Below are 17,790 nucleotides of genomic sequence, written 5' to 3'. Positions count from 1 at the left end.
CAGAGAAAGCAAGACACCAGAAAGAGACGGGAAGTGTTAGCTGTGTTTCTACGATTTGGGTGAAAACGAGAGCTTAAGTGTTTTAGAAGAACTTCGTTCCCAACCTCCTTGGGAGGTATGAGTGTGCGGTAGACCCACAAAGCCCAATAGCAAAGCGCGCTGAAACAGCAACACACACAGGAAGGAGGCCACAGAAGGAGACGAATCATTTAATCAGATCGGGTTCAAGTTTGTCCCCAGCTCATTTGTCTTTTATTCTTCAATTCAGTTAGTAACACGTCCATTGGCTTTATCACCAAGGTTAGGCATGCACCTTGAGATGGTCACAGAAGGTACACAACACAGGGGCTTATAGTTAGGTTATATAGTATATTCAGAATCCCAGGGGAACTAGTAGAGTCTGGACATATTAATTAAGCGAGATGAAAAACTCTTATACAGTTTCAACTACAGCAGGGCTAAAGAGTAACACGCTACATTAGCCACAAAGCTCACACAGAGAAGGAATTGATTGAAGAATATCTCTTTTATGCAAAATAGACATTTTAGGATATAATTTGATAATATTCTACTATATACTGACATCTTCTTTGATCATTTAATAAAAAAATATTCTCATTGCCAGAATTTATATTTTTTAATATTTATAATTGAGGTAACAAGGACAAAATACTTAAACTATGAATACTGCTGATGGATTTCTGTCAGATAGTAACAGCTTTCCAGAACTAAATGAATGCTTGACTAAAAAACAGTCAGACTCATATGTAGACACTAAAAGTTTACCACATGGCTGGCAAGCTGATAGATAAGGGGTTTGCAAGAGAGTGAGGCAATCAGTGCTTGTGGATCCAACACATAATGTTCAAATAAGAGATATGAAAACACACCTATACTACATTGAATCCGTGGTCTTCCGTAATTCGCAGCAAAACTACATGAGGCCTATTCAGCCCCTCGTGGGCATCACTTGAAGCTTCTCGGATGTTGATCACATATGTGGCTTCCTGTGCTTGGAGACTGTTGAGAGGGCCTGACCCATGCGCGCACGTTGGTATTTACAGTTGTTTCATGGACACTGGTCAGTTGACAAGCAGAATATTTCCCGTGGCGAGCACCATTTCACTACTCGTTTATAAGCTTTAAATGCCTCCTGGAGATGCGGAACCGCTTCTGGGTACAAACTGGTCACATCGGGGCACGTTCAGTAGCAGAAGTTTCCAGTGTAATCCTTGGCATGGCTAAATCTCACTGTCCCTTTGTCAGCAGTCAAAAATCCATGATAAATTCTGTACAACACTGCAGTCAATAACAGCAGCACCAGACAGCATATTAATTCCTTTACCATAAATCTCTGAGTATTTATAGCATTCTATGAGTGGTGTTATCAAAAGAATCACGGTATCTCTAAATCTCTGATATTTACGTCTGGGTAAATGCATTGTTGTACAAGATCTCTGACATGCAGCTCATGCTCTAGGGCTTGGGAGTGGAGACTAGCACATGTCTGTAGCCAATAACAAAAGTGACAATGGCCTTCTTATCAAACATAAGCATGGGAGTTAGGAATTCATCAACAATCTTAAGGACCAATGCATCAAAAGTATTGTCTGTGCTGCAATTACATTATGGCATTTCTTTCTTCCCTCGCATACCCAAACTATCAGACACACGTTCGCTATGGCATTTGGTAGGGATGTGTAAACAGACTATCCTCTCTCCAGACTGCAAAAACCTCCCTAGGGATGTTTGCTGGAATGTAGTGATGAATTCTGGTTGCTAGGTAGTAGACACCACCACTGTAATAGGCAACCAAGTACTATGGTGAAATTGCTGCTTCAGTCCTGCTCATCAAAAAAAAAAAAAAAAAAAAAAAAAAAAAAAAAAAGATTCACAGTGCCTATTAGTTTAGGTAGTCTACAGAGCATCATTAATTTTAGATACAGAGCAGAGAGGCTGCTCCAAGTAGCAAAGAAGACAGGGGAGAGAGGAGATAGGGAGATCAGTACTAAGGTTAAAGAGCCTATCAGGGCACATCTACCCTCTATGGAGACAGATGGCAAATACAATTAACACAGGAGGCTAAGACAGACAGACAGACAGAAACAACACACAGGATGAAGCACCTGATTAAACACTGCCTGGAAAATCTGGTTAGTCCTTTGATGCAAATTTTAAGGCTAGTAGAAAAAAAAAAACCTTTAGTGAACATCGGTAACCTTTGATGTTCACACAAAAATAATAAATAAAGAGGCAAAAAAATAAAATAAAAGACAAGAGCTTTGGGTAATATTTGGCACTCTACCACTGAAAATAATAACAAATTCTAGGGTTTACAGGGGGAAATGGCTATAGTACCAAGCAGCAATTCTCGGCTAAACAATGCAGGCCTGGCTAGCAGTTACCTTCTCTCATGTTTTGTGCCTTCCCCAAGTCATTAAGTAAGAGATCTGGCCTCGGCTTGCGTGTGACCAGTAATGACAACCTCATTGCAGTTATCTGTGTGTACAAACAACCAAAAAACATTCAGAACACCAGTACAGCATTAAAAAATAATAATAATAAATCAATTGAGAAATTAAGGTATTTAAAGTAAATGCTTCTATCACAGAAGAGGGGAAAGATGCCCCTCCCTGCCCCACAATTCGACATGCAGAACAGGCGACCAGTGCTTTCATATTGGCAGGATGGTTTGAAGTGAGAACAAGAATCCTGAGCCATCCAGACCCAGGACTCTACAACATTTTATTCCGGTGACACAGACAAGATGGTCCATGCAAAGGAGCTGACCAGAGTCAAGTCGTTTGCCATCTAGATACGATCCCAGATATCTTCCGAATGGTTTGGAGTCACGAGAAATGAAGGTCCAGTGAAGTGGTTGGCAGTTATGAACACACTATTTAAGTATATCTCCCTGAAAATATGGTTATGCTTTAGTGTACTGGCCAATATCTGATGCTACTGGTCATTGTATTGCAAAAGGAAATTGGGGCAATTCATATTAAGTAGTAGCTCTACTTTAGATCATCTTTAAAGCCAGGATAAGAAGTTCTAGCTCTCAAGTAGCATTTCTGACTTCAAATAGTAATGTCATGCAGGACCTATCTGCTATTAATGGAGCCTGGAGAAATTCTATATTTAATTGTTTCCATTACAGGGCAAACAGTACTTGTGTTGATAGAATTTAGCCGATTGATGCAGTTTGATTTTACAAGATAGATGGGATGGGAGATCGAGAACGCCTCAGCGGACACGGAGAGTTGTAGGGGGACGTGACTGGAGAGAGTCTCAGAGCATTGCCTGCCAAGCCCGCTATGTTGTTTAAGCTTCGGGATTTTTCATATCCTTTTATGAAAAAATGCATAGACATAAGTTGAATTCACCAGAAAATAGACAGAGACAAACAATACCATGCAGAGTAATCCAAAGTGCTCTTTTTGAGCTAAAGCCATTTGCAAAGGATAACAATTCATACATCTAAAGGCTATAAATCACTTTATTTGGCATTCTGAAAAGATTAGACCAGCTATCACAAATTATAACTACAATATTCCAAAATATATTTATGTCAAGATTAGAATTAGTATTTATATACTTTGGGCATAGACACTAGGAGAACTTTTTAAAAATAGGAAAAAAACATAAGTACAATTAAAGACTCAACACTTTTAAATTTCAGGATGTGTTTCTGAAAATTAAAACTATATGAGCTATTATCTTTCTTAATCTTAGTACTAACTAATGAAGCATGCTTAACTTAAAGTGCACACTTGTTTCCAACATATGTATTTTTGAGGTTTACTAGTTTGTAAAGGAGTGATTCATATAATAATGGCATTTGATGCCATTATCAAGGTGATAGAGGATGGAAAGCACATTACTAATCTTTTAGGTAATGAAACAAAATTAAATAAAAAGGAAGCAAATGAAATGTAAACTGAGTCATAATTTCAGTGAAATAAATCTCAGTTTGATGTACACAGATGACTTCATCTCTTTCCCTCATCTTCCAGGAATTGAGGCAAATTTTATTTTAGTCCAAAATTTTCAACCTGTACTCTTGTTGGTGCTAGCCATGTACTTAGATAATAAAACAGGGTCTCAGGATCATTAACTTGGTTGTTCTCCTTAATCAACCACCTAGCACCCCATCCTGCGACCATTGGAAGGAGTCACATGTTGTAGCATTTCCAGTAGGATGTTAGAAACAGTTGCATGAGTTGAGGGTGCTTCTCGCATAAAGCGTGACGCGTGAAGTGGGAAGCGAGACACTTGAATGGAAATGGAGTCCTATCGCACAGCTTTGGGCAGAAACGTTTTGGTAGGTTCCATGGAACAGTTACAGGGTGGGAAACGAACTTCCTGTAGGGCAACCAAAATTGAGTAAGCGCACACAATTCCAGTGAGCTTCTTGCCTTGTGTCTCCTTTAGACTGTGAAGCAGTCTCCACGGGATCTAGAGCGCTTGCTGATTGTGAAACGAAGAGAAAAAGAGAGAGTCCTTTGTAACTGCCTCTACGTCTTTTTATTGGGATGGATGTAATTTATCTACTTATCTGACATAGGAGAGGCCAAGACAGATATGCATCAAGACAGACTTCATAAAAGCTTTGTAACAGGCTAAAACTGGATGAAACAGGACAAAAGAGTTGTGCTCACTCCTTGTCCACATGCACACACACTGACTTCCAGTAGCCTATCTTCTAAACAGTTTTGCAAATAGACATTTCACCATCCACTAATTATAATAATATTTTGGGTGGCCTTATTTTATGTAGAATAAGCATTTGCTTGCCTCTTTTCTGTTAGTTTCCTTTATTATCAAACATGAGAGAGTGTGTGCTCTCATTCAAGGCTGTTTGATGATGTGCTAGGTCATGGGAGGACGCCTTCTTTTTTTATTCTTAATTGCAAATAAATTATTCTAACATAGAAGCCATGTGCATAGTAACTTCATTCTTACTGACCTTCTGTCAAGCAAATGAAAATATAACTGAAAATAACAGAGAAAATTATTTTCCTATATAGTTGAAGTTGATTATGTGACCTAAAAATATAAACTAGATTGTAAACATCGATGAATGTTAGTTGCTGGTGTGAATGCATCAAAAAAGTAGTTTATACCCCAAACTCCTTATGCAATTCTCAGACAAGTAATGGTCTGCTAGATAATTTTATTTTAGGCACCCAAAGATACTTGAATCTTGATTACTATTCTAAATGCTTATTATTCTTCTAAATCACAGATTTTAAAGAAAATATTTCTTATTTTGTTTACAGATCTTTTTATTTTTAATATCATTAGTTTAATATCATTTGAAAAAGCTCTCTTCATTTAGCAACAAGGAGTTAATTAGTAAAATTATGTGCTCTTTATATATATTTTAATTTTACCTATTTGTAAATATTTTGATACTTTTTTCTTAATCAAGTTATTCTGGTAATGAGTGAAAATATCAATGAAGATTTAACATAAAGGCTAAGTTATTCATGAAAATAAACAACAGTAAGCCTACTTAGAACAAACATCTAAATAAAGAACTTGCATTTTGTTCAGTTCATGGGAACCTGTGCTTGTTTGGGACAACGCCAACCCTGCTACACATGTAGGTATGCAGGGTGGCCCTAGTTTGATAATATGCTTCTCAAAAGCAGTTGTAAGGAAACGTTAAAGTTTTAAATGGTGGAAGATTACTCCTTAAATGAGTCTTTGCATTCTTTTAATACATTATGGAATATTTTGGTAATCATTAGTAAAATAAGAAATAGGAATCCAGGAATAATTTAAATTTATAATGAGAGAATGTTTAGTACTTTGAAATAAAACTAATAAGAATATTAACTTGAAATAACTGAATAGATCCTATAGAAAGTAAGTGTTTGGGTAAGTAAAAGAACTCTATAGCCTATATAAAGGAAAGAGGAAGGGCAATGGATTGTTTTCTGGTTGATGTGACAATAGAAGACAAAACTCAAAATGGTTAAATGAATCCAGAGACAATACCCACCAAGAAAGAACATATAGCTATGAAAGAATTAAACAAGAATAAGGAAGAGTTGGTGTGGTATGGAAAGATGAAGCAGAAAAAGCTCATATGAGCTAATTGTTGAAAAACATCTTCATTAAAATATAATTTTCATTTGTGAAATAAAACTGCATGTATCTTTTCATGCAGAGTAAGTATCTTATTAATTGCCTTGTTCATAAAGCTTTGCAATGTTATAGTAAAATTATATATTGACATACTATTTTATAATGTCCAAAGCTTTTCTCAGATATTTTTAACAGTTTAAATTAAAAAAAAAATTTTTTTTGACATGGAAGAAAATGTTTATCAAGATCTTTAAACGCATTACTTTTGTATAAGCACTACGTACGATACTTTAGTAGAAGATGCAGAGAAACGAATGTATGTTTAGTCATATATACAAATAAATGTTTGTACACATATATACATATAGAGACAAAGCTAGTTAAATATATATGCACATAGAAAAGTGTTTTGAACACTACTACCTAACACTACACCACACTGCTACTTAATATATGCTCATGTATTTTGCTCAAATGCAGTAAGATTTAAGCTGTCCTCACAAAACATTTAAACTCTCTACCCCATGTATAGATTTAGAATCGTAAGGAAGCCCAGAGGACAGAAATACATTTTAGCTCAAGGAACACACATAAATGATGGAGCAGGCTGGAATGAAGAATTACTTGAAATATTACTCAGCAAAAAAAATAAAAACAAAATGAGGGTTCCTCTGTCTGCTTTCATGCCTCAAAGACATTGAAACAGAGAAAATAAAATAAAATCTTCAGAAGAAATGAACGAGAACCAGAGTATGAGTTATGAGATAAGGAAGACATCACAAAACGAGCATTTTAAGTTTAAAACACTAAAGCATTTGAAACAATATTTTATATAACAACTATGGAAATCAATTATAGAATTCAGTGAAACAAAACATGAGAGTTGCTGTTTATAGTTATCCAATTATAGATCTTCGCCAATCCTGACACGTTCTTTAACAAAGACACTTGCCCAGCCATTTTTAATTTCTTAAACAAATACTTGTTATCTCCTACATGTTAGATACTGTTTAGTGTCTACTGAAAATATTAATGGACTTGAAATATTTCATTGGGCTAAAAGAAAAAAATTGTGTATTCTTAATCACGTATGTGACCTCTCAAGTAATTTTTAAAAATGCACATGGAACCACCGAGGATCTTGCTCACTGAGGCAGTCAGAGAAGCTGTTGGTATTAACTGGCTGGGCTTTGGGAAAGCAACTTAACGGTTATTTCATTTGAAAAAGAGAAGTGCCTTATCGTTGCTTAATGGCCATCAACACTTAACAAAGACAGTCAGAGAGCTATGTAGTGGGTGTTATGGTGATAAGTGAAGATGACTTTTAAAGACTGCTAAAAGTGTCATGATAGAATAACTAATGACTGGCTTTATGTTGGCTGACTTGATGTTTACATATTCTATTAAAATTCTGTCCAGAGACAGATGGTAATTGAAAATGTAAAAAAAAAAAGTATAAAAAATAAAGGATAATGCTTTTTATATATAACAATAAAGTAGGCTATCTTGATGGATATTATAAAGTGCTTATAATGAGAGAAGACATGATAGAGAGAATCAAAGAGCACCACACGCTGTGTTCCCTGGGAAACGACAAATGAGCATTTTGCATCACTCTTATTTAATGGCTAAGTCACCCCATATGATTTGATTAAATGCATGCCTACCTTTCCTGACGCCTCCATCAGAAGCACACGTGTAATCACCTGTCGTCAACAGGAAACACGTTTCTCCTCTTCTGTTTTTGTCTCTGGTACTAGAGCGTCTGATGGGGAGCCTTTCTGGAGGTGATAATGGCGGCTCACTTCCTGTACTGTCGTCACCTGATAACACTGGTCACAGCACCACGCCCATTGACAGACAGTGATGGATGAGGGAATGAGACAGTACAGAGAGTTTACAACAGAGGCCTGCAGTCCAGCCACTCAGTATACAAAACACCATAATCACATCACAGCGTTCACCACAATAAAGATAGACATTAGTGGACTAAAATGGAAATGTATTTAAAAAGGGAGAAATGTTCCCTGTGAAACTCTTATGATTCACTTTTGGATCTATCTAGTAGATAATTAGCTTTTACACAGGTAATGTGAACTCAAAATAAATGGGATAATAAATTAGTACAAATTTACTATGTAATTTGTTACATGTTATTCAGTTACTATGAGTGGAAATTGTTAAAAGTATAGTATCTTTAATGAATATTTCTCAAGTAGTACTGGTATTACTGGTATCATAATTCTTTTTTGATATTATTATGTATACAGTGCTCTGCCTGCATGCACACCTGCACGTCAGAAGAGGGCATATGATCACATTATAGATGGGTGTGAGCCACCATGTGGTTGTTGGGTATTGAACTCAGGACAAAGAAAGAGGAAATAGTAGGACCCACAGGGTCCTGGAAACCTACAAGAAGAACTTTATGACAGGCAGATCTGGATCCTGGGGTCCTCCTCAAACTAAGGCACCAGCCAAGGAGAATATAGGCAGTAAGCTTCGAACCCCTACCAAGACCTAGCCGACGAACATGATACTCTCCACCGTTGAGTGGAGAGTGAGATCTGACTCTCACACGAACTCTGGTGCCCCTTTTCTGACCACGTCCCCTGGATGGGGAGACCTGGTGGCACTCAGAGGAAGGATAGCTAGTTACCAAGAAGAGACTTGATATTCTGAGAGCATATATAGGGGGAGGAGGTCTCCCTCGGTCACGGACATAGGGGAGGGGAGAAGGGGAGAAATGGGAGGGAAGGAAGAATGGGAGGAAACAGGGGAAGGGCTAACAATTGAGATGTAATATGAATAAATTAATAAAAAAATATATAACCAAAAAAAGATTAAAAAAAATAATAAAAAATAAAAATAAAAGAGCAGTCAGTGCCCTTAACTGCTGAGCCATCTGAGACTTGCTTTTCCTAGTTTTCTGAAACTCAATTTCTCACCAAAATTCTTAATTAAAATAACCTCAAAGCACAAAAAGTACCACTTAAATTTGGAAACTCAAACTTGTTTTGAGTAATGCATACAGCAAGATCCCCATGTTTACTAGTTTACTTCTGTATGGTTGCTAAGGGCTTTCTACATATCTCCATTAGCCTACACACTAGCTTGGCATTACAGTGTTGGCCAGAGATGACTGTGTTCTCTTTGCCCATGTCTTTATTCAGGGCTCTTCATAAATACACTGAGAGTAATGGAATGGGTATCAACCCTAGCTTTCAGATAGATATTCGTAACAATTGTCAGACATATACTTGATGGAATTTGCACATGAATCCCTAAATGCTTGTAAGGACTGCGGATGGAAGTTTTGAACAGTAGTTCATAATTTAGTTACAGTTCATTGAGTTGTCTTTTAGCTTCACAAATTTTTTTCAGAAGCTAAGGGGGGGGATCTTGTTTCTAAATGGGACATAAGATCATCAGCAGTTTTTTTTAACATATGAAATAGATAAATATATCTAATATATGTGTGTATATATACCTGAAATTTCAAAGTAAGCTGTTTAAATGTATATTTTGTTAATCTAAAAGGTTATATCTGATTTGGACATAATAGACAAGCAAGAAGTCCCTCTGCCTTGGGTAGGACACGCTGACTCTCAGGTTAGAATCAACCAGCTTCAGGTTACATCGAGCGCACAGGAAGCAGGAATCCAACAAATGTCAAACAGTAAAACATTCAAAATTCAGTTCTAGAAGGGAGCAGAGACCAAGGCACAAGACAATAAAAAATGATAGCCAGAAGGAAATGTAATTTTGTCATTGGTGATCCGTTGCAGGTTACCTGTGCCCTGAACAATGGCGGGTGTGTTGTTTTTGTTGTTGTTGTTTGTTTTTGTTTTTGTTTTGCATTATATGTAAGTCTGTACAGTGTGAAATGTTAGGTTGCAATACCCTATCTAATTTTCAAACAATGAAAATGTAGTCAGTTCTCTGGAATATTATTAATAGTGAGCCTCTTGCTGAAGTATCTGCCTTCCGCATCACCTCTTTGGGGTCAGGGGCTTTGATGTGCAGGCATCCGTTCTCCTTAAATAACTGCTCCCTGTGAATTAGGTTGAGATGCAGAGTACCATGTGGCAGAGGTAAAACTGAGACAAACACACCAAGCCAAATGATATGGAGGTGAACATGTTGAGAATGGAGAATGGTCAAGACCAGACCATCACATCATGCAGAGATACAAAGATACATTGGCACAGAAGCAACAAACGGGCAAAAGAGAATATTGGCACCATCAGCAGACGTCACTCCCGCCAGTGTTCCTAAACCCCAGGGACCTGCTCTGCAGATCTCTGTGTGGAAAGGCCACACAGTCTTGTGGCCTACAAAGCTCACACAAACCACGTTTTAAATGAGGAGATGAAACTGTGAAAACTCATGTATATTTACAGAAAATGAGAGCAGCTACCTTCCGCCTATAGGATATACCGATTTATAAAGCATTTAGAGGTATGCATTTGAAATCGTGCCTTACCTGATCTGTTATGTTCCAGTAGCCGGTTTTCTTTGCCCAGACATGTGTCACTCTGGGTACTGTTGCAAGCCATATTTAATTCTGTCTTGCAGAATGTAGGTGAGCTTGCCAGAGGGGTGGGAGGGATGTGCTTCTTCCTTTTCCTCGGAAGTTTCTGCTTCGCCATTGCCAAGGAGTAGTACATCCCGAAATTGTTGACAATGACAGGCACAGGCATAGCTATTGTCAGCACTCCGGCCAGAGCACACAAGGCCCCCACCAGCATGCCTGACCATGTTTGGGGGTACATATCCCCGTACCCTAAGGTAGTCATGGTCACCACAGCCCACCAGAAACCAATGGGGATGTTTTTGAACTGTGTGTGCTCGCTGGCGGAAGGGTCGTTTGGCTGAGCTCCGACCCGCTCGGCGTAGTAGATCATCGTAGCAAATATCAAAACTCCCAGAGCCAGGAAAATGATCAGGAGCAAAAACTCATTGGTACTCGCGCGAAGAGTGTGTCCGAGCACCCTCAGACCTACAAAATGGCGAGTGAGCTTAAAGATTCTCAGGATCCTCACAAACCTAACCACCCTGAGAAAGCCGAGCACATCCTTGGCTGCTTTGGAAGACAGCCCGCTGAGTCCCACCTCTAAGTAGAAGGGGAGGATGGCCACAAAGTCAATGATGTTCAAGAGGTTTTTGATGAATTCAAGTTTATTGGGTGAAAAAACAATACGGACTAAAAATTCAAAAGTAAACCACACCACACACACTCCTTCTACGTACGTCAACGCAGGATCCGTTTCAATTTCGTACTGGAGAACAGCGCCTGTGCCGTTGATGACTGGCTCGGTCTTGTTTTTAACAATATTGAAAGCTTCGTGTGTCTCCAGGCAAAAGGTTGTGATGGAGACCAAGATGAAGAATAAAGAAGCAAAAGCAATAAACTGCAGAGAGAAAGAAACAGAAATACAGAGTGACCTGAACCATCACAAACTTATAGCTGACGCTGAAAGACACCGATCGCTGGCAACCAAAAGGAGCAACAGGATATTGGAGGATTTCCCTTCAGATGATTGTCACATACACGGAGAGACGCGCTGGCCAAGCTCGCCAGGCTAAGACCTGCAAGGTTCTCAAAAACACTGGTCTTTGCTCACACATGTACAAAGCTCTGCTTTGCCTTGTGTGAGGAGGGAGAGACTACAAAGAGACCGTAAAAGTTATTGCAGAACAATTTCTTTAATGGCCACAGCCTGAAAAGGAAACAACAAAATGTTGACAGTAGCTCCAATTTTGACAATTGCTTATGATCTGGAAAATTTTTTAAACAAAGTTTATAACTGTTCATATAAGGTAGATTACACTGGAAGGAGCCACGCAGGTGTAACTGGCCATTTCTCTTATCAATAACGTGCTCTGGGTTGTCATGGGATATGAACATGAACAGAGTACTTGCAGCATTCAGTGGCACCTGAAGGCAGAGACTGCACAGTAAAACAAATCTTGGAGGGAGGGGGGGTGACTCAAGGAACAAAAATTAAAGGAGAGAGACTAAGTTAGGGAGAAAATTAAAATATGGTTATCTTCCTATGATAAAAAAAATAAGAACTTGAAGAGGCTGGAGTAATAAGTTATAAAGCTATTTTCTTTTCAAAATTAATGATTCCATTTTTTTAGTCAATATATATGAAAATTTACATACCTACAAATACAGGTAAATTCTAAGAATTCCTAGTCATTAAGTTCTGGCTAGAACCACACACTATTTTTTTTAATTTTTTATTTTCATTTTATTAATTTATTCAGATTACAACTCAATTGTTATCCCATCACTTGTATCCTCCCGTTCCTCCCTCCCTCCTGCTTTCACCCTAGGTCTGTGACCCAGGGGGACCTCCTCTCCCACTATATGGTCATAGGCTATCAAGTCTCATCTTGGTATCCTGCTTATAAGAATAAGCCACCTTTGATGCCACCAGGCCTCCCCACCAAGGAGAGGTGGTCAAATATGGAGCACCAGAGCTCATGTCAAGTCAGTCCCACTCTCCACATAACTGTGGGGAATGTCCTGTCCATTGGGTAGATCAGAGTAGGGGTTCGATGTTTACTATTTGTATTGTCCTTGATTAGTGCAATAGTTTGAGCAGACCCCCCTGGGCCCCGATCCACCCATCACACACTATTGAATTAGTCACATCAACCTGCATTACAACACTAATCCTATCTCCATTTTACAATTCAAGAATGCCAGTCAGGCCTCAGGCAGAGAGCATCCGTATTCCTTTGTTCTAAGTCAGTTGATAGGTTCAGACAATAATCTGATGACTTCAGTCACTGTCACTGCCTCCACCCCCTTAACTTATCAAACTCCAAAATGAAGACTACAGATTGTTGGAACCCCTTCCCTTAGACTGGGGTCGCACACTTCTTAATACCACAGATCTGAATATTCCAAATGCAGGTGTTTGAAGGAAGGGCACTGCTGTCGCTCACGTGAGGCATTGCAGAGTGACTGAGGCGCCAGCCTTGCAGAGTGAGCAGGCTGTTCCTTCCATAGATTAAACAATGGACTCATGAGGAGAAATCCACTGTAGTCAAGTATGGGTCCCTTAGTTGGAAATAACAGGGCCATTTTCAATATCCAACCTGTGCCCTGGCATGTGCTCCTCAAGCATGGTTGCCACTGAGAAGGTCTGAGCCATGTCTCAGGGAAACAGGCTCCTCTTTTTAGTTCAATAAGCCTGGGAGGACATCACAAGATGACTAATTAGGACTGCCTTAGAGAACCACCCCAAATTAAGGACTTACCTAAGTAGTGTCAACACATCCATCGTATAGCATCATACAAGCGTCACCATGCACACCTTGCAAGCACCCTTGGCTTTGGCATTATAGCTCAACTGCAAGGTTCTCCAGGAGCATCTGAGACACTGTCTCCATTCTGCTTTTCCCATTTAATGGAGAAATGAACACACAGCTCTGTTCAGTCAGTTGCCAAAACACTTGGTATCACGACGCCTTTACATACACTGGAAGATGGCGCGTTGTGGTTACTTGGTATCACGACGCCTTTACATACACTGGAAGATGGCACGTTGTGGCTACTTGGTATCACGACGCCTTTACATACACTGGAAGATGGCGCGTTGTAGCTACTTGCGATAGCTAATTGATTCGGAACCGCATCTTTATTTTACCTCTAGGTTTGAAAGTCGTGTTTGTGTCTGATTAAGTTTAAACCCCTTTGTCATTAGAGCTTTGTGCATAAGGCCCTGCCCTTCTGCCCACCCACACTCCCCATGAGGCTAGTCTGTCTCCAGCATTTCAGATCAGGTGAGACATGCAAAGCCGATGCTCTAGCAGTTAAGCTATAGTCTGATGTTCTGCTCGTAATGGTTTCAGTTAACTCTGAAGTCTAGGATGGCACCGGCACATGAGACAGCCTAACAGTTGCATCTTTCAGACAGTCCTAGTGCACCTGCCACATCCAAAGAAAAATACGGTTCTGTAATGCCCATTGTAAAAACAAAATGGATCCTTTATACTTGGACATTTCTCTATCAGACATCATGCATGCAGCATACAGCATTTAGATGCTTTCCTTTTGCCTGGCCTCAGGTCAAGCTTTTAATTTAATAGCGGTTAATGAAAGATAATGCATCGGGGAATTCACAGGGTACTGAGGGTGCAGACATAAACTTCATTAATCACACAAATTACCTATAATTGTAGTTGTAACAACTCCAGTAAAGTAAAAGTATATGAGGTCTTGAAAGGAAAAAAAAATTGCGGGCTGTATTTGGGATAAAGGGTCATGAGACTTTCGTCCACAGACCAAAATGAGCTGTGAGCAGAAGTCAACTGCACAGAAAGAGAAGAGTTTTTAAATCATATATTAAGAAGCTTTAAAATATCATTCTATGGGTGTTTGTTGTGAGAAAGGCTAGCATACGGCTCGGGCTGGCCTTCAGTTCTCTTTTTGGTTAAGGATGACTGTGAACCCCAGGTTCTCCAGCCTCCATCCCCCAAGTGCTGGGATTACAGGCTTGAACCACCAGGCTTGCTTTTTGCAGTAGTAGAGATCAAACTCCAGGCTTTAGGAATGATAGGGAGGAATTCTAACTACTGAGCTACATCTCCAGCCAGTTGTTTAAATTGTTTTTTTGTTTTGTTTTGTTTTGTTTTCCTTTCTAAAGTGAAGCTGCAGGTTTTCCAGATCTGCCTATAGTGCACAAACTGTGACTTATAAACCCCATGTAACAAGCAAACTCTGCCTTGGTAGAGATTAATCCATTTCTCTGAGGAAACGTTATTAAGCAGAAATATTACTTGAGTTTTAAAATAAGGCTACAAGGTGACTTTAGAGCAGTGGTTCTCAATTGCCCCAATGCTGCAACCTGTATTACTACAGTCCCTCATGTTGTGGAGAGCAGTAGCCATAAAACTATTTTTGTTGCTGACTCATAACTTTAATTGAGCTATTGTTATGAATTATAATGTAAATATCTGTGTTTTCTTTTTTATTAATTTATTCATATTACATCTCAATGGTTATCCCCTCCCTTGTATCCTCCCATTCCTCCCTCCCTCCCGTTTTCCCCTTACTCTCCTCCCCTATGACTGTTCCTGAGGGGGATTACCTCCCCCTGTATATGCTCATAGGGTATCACGTCTCTTCTTGGTAGCCTGCTATCCTTCCTCTGAGTGCCACCAGGTCTCCCCATCCAGGGGACGTGGTCAAATATAAGGCACCAGAGTACGTGTGAAAGTCAGACACCACTCTCCACTCAACTGTGGAGAATGTCCTGTCCGTTAGCTAGATCTGGATAGAGGTTTGAAGTTTACAGCCAAGAAGAACATTATGATAGGCAGATTTGGGCCCAGGGGTCCTGTTCAAACTATGGCACCAGCCAAGGACAATATCTGTGTTTTGTTGTAGTCATTGGAGACCCCTGTGAAAACAATGGAAAAAACACCCTCAAGAGGGTCGTGACCCATAAGTTGATAACCATGGCTTTAGAGTAATTTAATCACTGACCATGCTACTTGGATTTGTTGTTCCATATGCTCCACTTGTATGAAGCTACCATAGTAACTTGAGGCAATGTGGAAATAGATAACGCACACTAAACTGATTTTACTTTTTATTTAAAGCATATACAGGGTCACCAAATGGACATATTTTAATAAACTTTCTAAAATACCATTATTATCCTAAAATGCTTGTCTAGAATCCAGTGTTTTTGCACACTGAAGCAGTTGTATTTGAAAACAATTTAAGTTATCTATCCTATTCTTAGGAGAGGGTGGAGCAAAGGTCCTTTCAACAAGATATCAATGAAAAGTGTTCAAAGGTATGAATTCCTTACTCCCACTAACAAGAGATATCAGCTTTTCTTATGAAGGGAGAGAAAAGATCTATGTTTAACAAGCTTCCTTGATAGCTAATATGCATTTAAAATTGAAAGCCAATTTCTTGTGTTTTCAGAAAATGTGTAAAACAAATTATCTACTGAGTTGGAAGAGTTTTCAAATATAGGCATTCATTCATACTCTGAGATAAAACTTCCTAGAGGCTTCCTAATAAACATTTGCCAGCTCTATTGAAGCATGCCTGGCTGTTTATGTCTACTTTGATGTAATTTTGGTTTCTTTAAAAAAAAAAATAGTTGTAAATAAACAAACCTATAAATGCAAAAAAAAAATGTTTAAAACATAAAGCTTTAGAGACCATTTGCTGCATGTGTCACCCTTATTTTAAGACGTGAAGCAAGAGAACTAGAGAGATGGATCAGCAGTTGAGAGAACTGGGTGCTCTTCTAGAAGACATTGGTTCAAGGCCCAGCACCTGTGTGTCAGTTCACAATCTCCTCATAAGGAACCTAACAACCTTCTTCAGGATTCTTTGGGGAAGAAGTACAGACAGGCAAGAGGTACACAGGCATATATGCTCCCAAGACACCCACACACATAAAATAAATGTAAATTATTTTTAAATTAAAGAACTATAATAAAAAGTTAGAAGCTGTTTACGCCAAAAAAAAAAAAAAAAAGCAGTCAATCTTCATTGGACATCTGCAGATGCCCAATAAATAACTGAGAACAAAATGAAAGTTTGGTGTCTCTGCATCGTAGCACAATGGTCTCTTCCATATGAGTCACTTTCCCTGGCAGTCCAGGAACAGCAGATTCCAGGAACAGCAGAACCTGCCTATAAAAATCTTGTGGTGAGTGGAAATTACTACCCAAGCTCTATCAACTTTCTCTTCTGATAAGATCCACATGACAAATCCTGATGTGATACCGATCATCCAGATGACAGTTTGACCAAGATTGGTTGGATACATATACTTCTTGACCCCCTCCCCCTTTGGATAATAGTCCTTTTGACATATACATTTAAAGCTCATTAATACCAACACAGGACTTTTCCCTCATCTCCCCTAAATTGCCATTCTGTTTAGAGTACCCATCCTGGTTTTCACCAACTCTCTTTCCATGTGACTTTTATGAGGGTGCTTCCATTGGGGTCCTCAGAATTGAGTCTTTGGCCTAGTACCCAACAATTGAACCACAGTATGATTTTGTATCTTCTACCACGGTTTTTTTTTTTTTTTTTTATTGCTTTATCATAGCTATGTGTAGCTTTCACTTTTAGGTACTTTATAAACCTGATGGAGGGTGGTATTACGAACATTGTAAAACAATGATTCCTAATGATATTCTGCTACACGCCTAGGTACAGTGCCACTTCGAGTCCTTATAGGTGCAGAGACCAACAGCCAGTCATTATGCAGAGAGAGAGTCTAAATTGGAGGTCTCCAATGGGTCCCTTTCCTCAGAGATCAGGAAACCCCCTAAGTCATGAGGGAGAAAAGACTGTAGGAGTCAGAGGGGATGAGGGATGGCAGGAGAATATGGTCCACCAAACCGGCTAAGCAGGGCCCATATAGACTTACAGAGACTGAAGAAGCAAGCATGGAGCCTGCAGGCGTCTGCACCATATCCTCTGCATATATGTTATGGTTGTTAGCTTGGTGTTTTTGTGGCAGTCCTAACAGTGGGAGTAGGTGTTTTTCACCTGCTCTTAGGATTCTTTTCCTCCTATTTTTATCATCTTGTTCACTTCAATATAAGGGCCATTGCCTCGTCTCATCATACCTTGTTTGTCTTGTTTGACTTTCATTTCTTGGAGGCTTGCTCTTTTCTGAAGAGGAAATGGAGGAG

General features: G+C 39.2%; 1 protein-coding gene across 18 annotated transcripts in view; it reads right to left on the bottom strand.

The window, feature by feature from the left end:
• Window positions 1-1,125: 1,125 nt before the first annotated feature.
• Window positions 1,126-17,790, bottom strand: part of Kcnc2 (potassium voltage-gated channel subfamily C member 2) — a 173,985-nt gene continuing 157,320 nt past the window's right edge. For 6 of the 18 annotated variants that reach the window (XM_051172830.1, XM_051172829.1, XM_051172828.1 and 3 more), the window contains exons 3-5: window positions 10,580-11,507; window positions 7,761-7,925; window positions 2,620-3,345 (exon numbers count right to left, since the gene is read on the bottom strand). In XM_051172830.1, the coding sequence (XP_051028787.1) occupies window positions 3,209-3,345; window positions 7,761-7,925; window positions 10,580-11,507 (1,230 nt within the window). In that variant the 3' untranslated portion in view covers window positions 2,620-3,208. Of the gene's footprint in view, window positions 1,300-2,263; window positions 2,500-2,619; window positions 3,346-7,760; window positions 7,926-10,089; window positions 10,194-10,579; window positions 11,508-17,790 lie in introns of those variants that run through there. The other 12 variants (XM_051172836.1, XM_051172833.1, XM_051172841.1 and 9 more) reach the window with 12 other exon arrangements.

The sequence above is a fragment of the Acomys russatus genome, chromosome 31 (genome assembly GCF_903995435.1).
Source record: "Acomys russatus chromosome 31, mAcoRus1.1, whole genome shotgun sequence".
In the NCBI taxonomy this organism is placed as follows: Eukaryota; Metazoa; Chordata; class Mammalia; order Rodentia; family Muridae; genus Acomys; species Acomys russatus.
Note: the sequence above shows the minus strand (reverse complement) of the source record. Positions and strands in the feature narration are given on the sequence as shown.